At 34.8% G+C, this 9,158-nt stretch overlaps 1 protein-coding gene across 1 annotated transcript; it reads right to left on the bottom strand.

Moving 5' to 3' along the window:
- LOC104789376 (glutathione S-transferase U16-like) lies at positions 1–4,752 on the bottom strand. The gene is made up of 3 exons (XM_010515085.2): positions 4,421–4,752; positions 1,689–1,725; positions 1–393 (listed from the first exon to the last, which is right to left on the bottom strand). Exons 1-3 carry the CDS (start codon positions 4,750–4,752, stop codon positions 1–3), a joined length of 762 nt encoding a protein of 253 aa, XP_010513387.2.

The raw sequence follows: 9,158 nt of genomic DNA, 5'->3' as shown, positions 1-9,158 counted from the left end.
CTACCAAAGTGGCCTGGCTGGCCATGTGATCAATCTCAATTTACAATGGTGATCATAATCCCAAATCACAGCGACTTTATCGATCTCTGGCACCACATTCTTCACCATCTCATCGGACAAATATATGTCGGCCCATTTACAAAGAAAAGGAGTTTTTGATTCGTCTAAAAGCTTTTCTCCATTAAGCTTCTCTTTAGCTTTCAAGAGAACCAAAAAACTTCCGAGGCAAATGTCTATGAACCCAATCTCTTCACCACCAAAAAAGGATTTACCTTTGCTTATGGCAACAAACACATCCTCAAGTCGCAACAACCCTTCTTCCACTTCTTCCATGCCTTTTGCTTTTGTAGCTTCCGATTTTGTGATTTCCGCCGCTCTCAAAGCCGGAAACCACTGCATTTATAGAATGGAAGTTAAGAGAACATAGTTGTGATAGCTAGGGAATTTGTCCTAAAGTCTTCAATAAATTATTAATGGATTCATCTTAAAGCTTAATGGTTTCCCTAATGGTTGATTATCTATCTCCACGCTATAACTATCCAGTATTATAGTTATAAAATTTTTACTCGTTAAAGACATTTCAGACCAATTTTAAACATGAAACATCCATCAATAAATATATTTTGGAAGATAGATTAACAGTTTCAATTGTCTATTTATGAAACAAAATATAAGATATAATCTCGATATGGAATAATAAAAAAGAAATTAGATTTCAATTTAATTGCCATTGCAATCAGTTTTTGTAGCTTAAAAAAAAGGTCTAATTAGTACGTATTTTTCAATGTTAAAAAGCGGTCTACACGGTCATGTAGCGCCTAAAAATGACCTAGGCATTCATGCGAATTTTGCAAGCTTCACATTATATTTCACCTATTTTAAACTGAATTCTGCACACTTTGGTTTAGTTATTATTGCAAACCGAATTTGTAGCTAAAAAAGTGTGATCTCTATATATCTTATTATATAAACTAGGTTCGCAAAGTTAGTAACTCACCAGATCATAACATGTGTCTTTTTTAACGATCAATTATCAAATTTAAAAATTCACCAGATCGTGACACGTGTCAATTTTAACGATTAAATATCAAACCAGATCGTGACACGTGTTAGTTTTCACGATCAGATATCAAAGTTAAAAACTCACCAGATCGTGACACGTGTTAATTTTAACGATTAAATATCAAACCAGATCGTGACATGTGTTAGTTTTAACGATCAGAGATCAAAGTTATAAATTCACCAGATCGTGACACGTGTTAATTTTAACGATTAAATTTTTTTGTGTTAATCCTAAAAAGAAAATAATTGTAAATACACCCTTCTATGATGACATATTTTACACCAAACAAAATTATCTAATTATTTTTATTTTATATCTTAATATATTAAAAAGGCATTGCATAAATAAGATACTCAATTACTTATTCAAAGTTACATAACCCACTTTTGATCTCATTATTTAAAGTGATTAAAGAGTTTTGCTATTGTAATTTTTTTAATTAACGGTGTATTTTTATATCTAATTTTTTAATTTTTTAAATTAAAGTGATATCATGACAAATCTTATTAGATTTCTCTTCGATGCTTATCCTAAAGCTATTCGGAATAGGAATCTGATTTTAATCTATATATATTAGAAGACAACATCCCATAGTAAAGTACAAACCCAATTACATCATTAAAACATGACCACGAGAGAGGGAAACAATTTGAGTGGAAATACTGAAAAAACACATAACACAAGAAAACGAACCATTATGAACAATGGTCAGATGGCTATGATCGAGAAAGAGCTTACAGATGAACCTCATCTGCGGTTGAAATTACCTGTATTTTAGATATAAGTAGATAAGCTAAATCAACAGGTAAGTATAAAACTCATATTTTACCTTATATATATATATTAAAAACATTGTACTCTAATACTCCCTCCGTTTCAAAATATAGGATGTTTTAACTAAAACACGCATATTAAGAAGTCTTTATTATTAACAAGTTCAACCAATCAGAAACAATACTGCATAATATAAAATACTAAACTAATCTAAAAGTTGCATAGAAACTTGAAAACATCCTATATTATGAAACAAAAAATTTCTCTAAGACTTCTTATATTTTGAAACGGAGGAAGTATTATTTTACAATGCATAGGGACCTGAAGTTACTACTACCCAGCTTAGAAATTGGTAAGAAATTTTATTATATCCTTTTATTATATAAAATATGGTTTCAAAACTTACTAATTCATAATATCGCGACATATGTCATAATCTTATTATGTTGTAAATTATTAAAATAATAGGATTATTAAAATAATAATAAAATTTTATTATTATGTTGTAAATTATTAAAATAATAGGATTATTAAAATAATAATAAAATTTTATTATTATGTTGTAAAAATTATTAATTCATAAGATCGCGACATGTGTCAAAATATTATTATGTTGTAGATTATAAAAATAAAAATAAAATCTTAATAATATGTTGTAAATTATACAATTTTGTAATTCTAAAGGAAAAGGAATCGTCCAAACAAAAAAAAATCCATAATTCAAAAACATAAAGAAATCATACAGATAATTTTACAATAAAGATACATGTAGTTATCCTAAAGGAAATCTTAAAAAATTATACAATAAAAAAACTTATACAAAAACAATCCTACATTATATTGAATTCTTACGTTATATTGAATTCTTTGGTCTAATCTTAAAAGAAATATATATATATATATATATATATATATATATATATATATATATATATATATACATATCTTTGTCATATATATAGAGAGAGGAAGAAGTCATTCCAATGTGTCAAACTCAGTTAGAATTTTCAAATATGAGCACCACATATATAAACCAAAACTGGGAAAATAACAAAAAGTCAAGATCATACAAATTGTTTGGGATAGAAAAAGTCTCACGCAATGCATGGGTAAAATGAACATAATAAAATATGTTTAGTTATTTTAAAATACATTCAATAATAGTTAACATTAATATTGTAACTAAGATATATTAAATTTTTTTTGTCAACAATTTAAATAGATTAGTTTAAAAGAGAAATATACTTCTATTTCTTCTTTTACAGTTTGGAATAGGTAAGATTAATATGTTGACCCCAAAAATAGAAGATTAATAATATATGCATCTTCTTTTTCTAATATATAGACTAATACTGTATTTTAAAATTTATTGTAGTAGTTTTAGATTGGTTTATTTAATTTATGTTTTTATCTTTGAATTATTTGAGATTCATATATTACCGTGCTTATAATTTTCTATTAATCTTTAATTATGTCAAATTAATTTTCTTCTAATTTCTCAACCTTAATTGGTTGGTCATATAACTTTTTTTTGTGCAAATATAATTGGTTACTATTTGTTCAATCCCAAAAGAAGATAAAGAGGAGAAGGTCATCAACCTAATGGTTGGATAAAATAGGCTAATCAAAGACAAGCTTACAACAAATTGTTGTTGATAGATCCATAGGAGCTCAGAGACAGAGGCTACATCATGGTGTGTCAAATAAACTTCCACGAATACATTGGGAAATTTAACATTAGTTACTATCAAAAGATTTTGTGACGTTTAAAAAGAATCTTTAGTTTCATTGGTTACAGGAGCAAGCCACTTTGAGATAGCTAAAAGAAATGAACATGTTCCCTCCACACAGGAGAGGTTCTCTCTATGGTGGAGGAGGTTGGATGCAAGGTTATCTCCCCATGGGAGGAAGGTGAGAGAGGTTGGACGCAAGGTTATCTTCCAATGGGAGGAAAGCGGCGTCAAGATTCTCACCATGGTGGAGGAGATTGGACGCAAGGTTCTCTCCAAAAGAGAGGAGGGCAGAACCAAGGTTCTCTCCATAAGAGAGGAGGGCAGAACCGAGGTTCTCTCCATGGTTGGTCATGCACTATTGTGATATAATTTATTTTTCATTCAAAATATTTTTAAGCTAACAATTTTAGTGATTAAAGAAATTATGCAAAAGTAAAAGTAAAGAGATATATAGTAGTTGACTTCATATGGACATTTCTAGATGGTGGTAAATAATATATTTGTAACATACAATATACATAAGTATAAAAAATACACTTTTAATGGTAACATACATAAAAGATTTGTATATATATAAATCAGCCTATTATAGCAAAAAGAAAATATATAAATAGTGTACAATAAATTTTAATATATTTTTATTATATTTAATTTTAGTTATAAAACTTTAAACCCGCACATCGGGAGGTCCTTATCTAGTATCATTATAAATGTTAAGCACTTAGTCTAATATTTGTTTACTATCTAATATTTTTATTTTAAAATTTCATTGCACAAAAGTAAAAAATACTGATCACACATTAAAAATTCTTGACAAAAGAAAGCCTCGTAAGAACAACAAATGACAGACCTTGTCATCAACGAAGGCAGACCAGAAGCGAGCGAGAGCTCGATCATGAGGATGAGAAGGAAGAATGGACGGTCCAGATGATTTCCACGTCTCATCGATGTATTCAAATCAACGATGTTAAAAGACTCGCAAACCGGTTTACCGTTGTGGATGAGAACCGGGACTTTCTTGTGAACCGGGTTCGAGTTGAGAAGAAGCTCACTCTTGGATCCGAACAAATCTTCCTCAACGTAACCATAATCAACCGATTTGAGATGAAGAGCTATCTTTGCTCGTAACACGACCGGACTGTACCATGTTCCCAACAGTTTCACTTCCTCTCTCCCTCCCATCTTTTCTTTTGTTTAAATTATTTTTAGTTTAGGTCTGTAATTTAACCGGTAACAAGAAGATATTTGTGCTAAGGCCAGTTTTGTGTTTCTCCACGGCTCTTTTTTCTTCTTCTTTTGTCTGTTGACTTAAGTTTGAAGTTAACTTAAGAAATGAGCTACACTAATCCTATTAGAATTATGATTCTAGAGAGATAAGGATCAGAATAAGTTAGAAGTTATCTAACTTATGTGGTTTCCTAGTAGGATCAGGATTTGTGTTTTACTATATATATGTGTCGAGGCATGACACAATGATGTAGTGGTTTTAAGAGAGAAAGAGAGATTGAGAGTTTAAGTTTTGAGAGAATTTTCTTAAACTAATAAAAGTGTGTATACTTTTACAATCTTGAGTTTGTTAAAACCATATCCTATTTCTAGATTTGGTATCAGAGCTATGGGAGATATTGTGGAAGCAACAAAGATGGTGGAAGGAGGAGGATCCTCTTCTCTTAAATGTCCTATGTTGAATTCCTCAAACTATACAGTTTGGGCGATGAAGATGAGGATCCTTCTGAAAATACATAAGGTGTGGCCAATTATTGAAGAACCAAAGGATGATGCTAACATGAATGATATGGCGCTAGGTTTGTTGTTTCAGTCTATTCCAGAAGCTCTTATTATGCAGGTCGGAGAGCTTGATACTGCTAAGAAACTGTGGGATGCGATTCAGTCGAGACACGTAGGAGCAGAAAGGGTTAAAGAAGCAAGGCTGCAGACGTTAATGGCCGAGTTTGACAGGCTCAAGATGAAGGATACAGAGAGAATCGATGATTTTGCTGGGAAACTATCCGAGATATCCTCAAAATCCGCAGCTCTTGGAGAAATCATTGATCAAACAAAGCTTGTGAAGAAATTCCTCAAGTGTTTGCCTCGAGCAAAATATATACACATCGTAGCCTCATTAGAACAAGTCTTGGACCTTAACAAGACCAGTTTTGAAGAGATCATTGACCGTATAAAAGTATATGAGGAACGTGTTGCAGAAGAGGAAGAAGAATCAACGACAACAGATCAAGGTCAAACCAAGTTGTTATATGCAAATAATGACACACAATCCAGATATTCACCAGTTCCCGTTGCTGCTCCACCAACTCGTGATTACAATAGTAATTTTAGAGGTAGAGGTCGAGGAGGACGCTACTACAGGGGAAGAGGTCGAGGGAGATCTTATGAGGCTAGAGATTTGTCTGAGGTGACATGTTTCCGATGTGATAAGCAGGGTCACTTTGCCTCAAGATGTCCTCATCGCCTTCTCAAACTTCAAGAAACACAAGAAAGGGAGAATAATGAGACAGAGAATGCAGATGAGCTAATGTTGCATGAGATAGTGTTCTTGAATGAAAAGAAGGTTGTACCAAGCAAATATGAGTTGCATAGAGGAGAAGATGATTTGTGGTATCTTGACAATGGAACGAGTAATCACATGACTGGTGATCTAAGATATTTCTCAAAGTTTGACTATTCGATTACTGGAAAAGTGAAATTTGGTGATGATTCGAGAATAGACATTAAGGGGAAAGGCTGTGAAGTTTACTGATGAGAATGGAGAACTACGAACATTAACCAATGTTTACTACATACCAGGTCTTAAGAGTAATATCATTAGTCTTGGCCAAGCCACAGAATCAGGGTGTGATGTGAGGATGAAGGGAGAGTACTTGACCGTACACGATCAAGAAGGAAAGCTGCTTGTTAAGACACCAAAGTCTAGAAATCGACTTTACAAAGTTCGTATGGGGATAAAGAATGATGTGTGTTTACAGTCTGCAGTTTCAAGTGATTCATACACATGGCATGCGAGAATGGGGCATGTCAACTTCGAGTCAATAAGATCAATGATTCAGAGAGAGTTAGTTACCGGGGTTCCACATATACAACTTGAAAGAAGAATCTGCAGTTCGTGTCTATTTGGAAAACAGACAAGACAAATGTTTTCTCAGACAACCACTTTTCGAGCAACCACGGCGTTGGAGCTTGTTCATGGTGATTTGTGTGGTCCAATAACAACAAGTACTGCGGCTGGGAACAGATATGTTTTTGTCCTTATTGATGATCATTCTAGATATATGTGGACAATTCTCTTGAAAGAGAAAAGTGAGGCTTTCAACAAATTCAAGAAGTTTAAGGCAGTAGTGGAGCAAGAAACAGGGAAGCACATACAAACTTTCAGAACAGATAGAGGAGGAGAGTTTGTGTCACATGAGTTTGACTCTTTCTGCAGTGACAATGGTATTAAGAGACAGCTCACAGCTCCATACACCCCTCAGCAAAACGGTGTTGTTGAAAGACGCAATAGGACTTTGATGGAGATGACTAGGAGCATCCTAAAGCACATGTCTGTTCCAAATTACTTATGGGGAGAAGCAGTACGGCATGCTACGTATCTGATCAACAGGTTAGCTACAAGGTCGTTGAATGAGAAGACTCCGTATGAGGCGTTTCGTGGAAGAAAACCTAATCTCAGCCATCTTCGAGTGTTTGGTTGCATAGGATTTGCTAAGATGGAGCAACCTCACCTGAAAAAACTCGAAGACAGATCACGAATGTTGGTACACTTAGGTACAGAACCAGGATCAAAAGCATATTGCTTGTTTGATCCTAAAACTCTGAAGGTTGTGGTTAGTCGTGATGTTATTTTTGATAAAACAAGAAGCTGGGACTGGGATAAGAGACAGTTAGAACAGGGTGAAGTCGGAGGTTTCAGGATCAATGTCGGTGGTTTTGGTAATCATGGAATTCAAGGAGCAGAGTTCGAAACAGAGCAAGGTGAAGTCAGGTCAGAATCTGGTAATCATGATGATGATGGAAACAGTGATAATGTTGATGACAGTGGCGAAGAGGTTTCAGAACAACCAGTGATACTAAGAAGAACTACAAGGCATAGGAAGAAACCGGCACACCTTGATGACTATGTTTTACCGGATCATCTGGATAAGTATGCTCTGTTTGCTGAGGAAGAAGGAGAGCGATTATTGATGTGTCTAAACAATGAGCCAAGAGATTTTTATGAAGCTCAAGAATCAGAAAAATGGATGAAGGCATGTGAGGAAGAGATACACTCTATTGTTAAGAATTACACTTAGAACCTTGTTGATCTTCCAATTGGAGCAAAGCCAATAGGTCTGAAGTGGGTTTTTAAGCTCAAAAGGAACTCTGATGGCAGCATAAACAAATACAAAGCGAGGCTTGTAGCTAAGGGATATGTGCAGCGGTACGGTATTGACTTTGAAGAGGTATTTGCTCCGGTTGCTTGTATAGAAACAATTCGTCTTCTGATCAGTCTTGCAGCAACGAATGGATGGGAGATACACCACCTTGACGTGAAGACAGCGTTTCTTCATGGAGAACTGAAGGAAACAGTTTTCGTAACTCAGCCAGAGGGTTTTGAAGTAAGAGGCTCAGAGGACAAGGTTTACAAGTTAAATAAAGCCTTGTATGGCTTAAAACAAGCACCAAGGGCTTGGAATAATAAGCTAAATCAAATTCTCAAGGATCTGCAGTTTAAGAGGTGTACTAAAGAACCATCGGTCTACCGAAAAAAGGTGAATCAAGGTTTTATCGTTGTTGCAGTATATGTCAATGATCTGTTTGTGTCAGGAACATAGATAAAAGTCATTGAGGACTTTAAAAAGGAGATGGCAAGTAAATTTGAGATGAGTGATCTCGGAAGATTAACCTACTACCTTGGGATTGAGGTATGTCAGCATCAAGGGGGCTTTACGCTAAGCCAAGGTCGTTATGCGTTGAAGATATTGGAAGAAGCAGGGATGAAAGACTGTAATATGGTTCACACGCCCATGGATGAGGGATTGAAGTTGTCAAAGTCTCCAAAGGAAAAGGATATAGATGCGACTAAGTATAGGAGAACTGTTGGATGTTTTCGTTATTTACTTCACACAAGGTCGGATCTGTCATATTGTGTTGGGGTGCTAAGTCGTTATATGCAGAATCTGAAGGAGTCACATGGTGTGGCGATGAAGCAGTGCTTGAGGTACTTACGAGGAACAACAACATTTGGACTGACGTTTGTGAGATCAATTTCACCACAAGTTTCGACCAGGCTAGTTGGTTACAGTGACAGCAGTCACAATGTGGATCAAGACGATGGCAAGAGAACGACTAGTCATGTTTTCTATCTAGGAGACAGCTTGATTACATGGTGCTCACAGAAGCAAGATACGGTGGCGTTATCCTCCTGTGAAGCTGAGTTCATGGCCGGCACCAAAGCTGCGAGACAAGCGATTTGGCTGCAAGTCCTGCTTGGAGAGATCACAGAGTTATCATGTGAGAAGGTGGTTATTCGAATAGATAACCAATCTGCCATTGCATTGACCAAGAACCCAGTTTTCCATGGGAGAAGCAATCAC

The sequence above is a fragment of the Camelina sativa genome, chromosome 5 (genome assembly GCF_000633955.1).
Source record: "Camelina sativa cultivar DH55 chromosome 5, Cs, whole genome shotgun sequence".
NCBI lineage: Eukaryota > Viridiplantae > Streptophyta > Magnoliopsida > Brassicales > Brassicaceae > Camelina > Camelina sativa.
The sequence above is the reverse complement of the archived record's forward strand: the minus strand, read 5'-3'. Positions and strand labels throughout refer to the sequence as shown.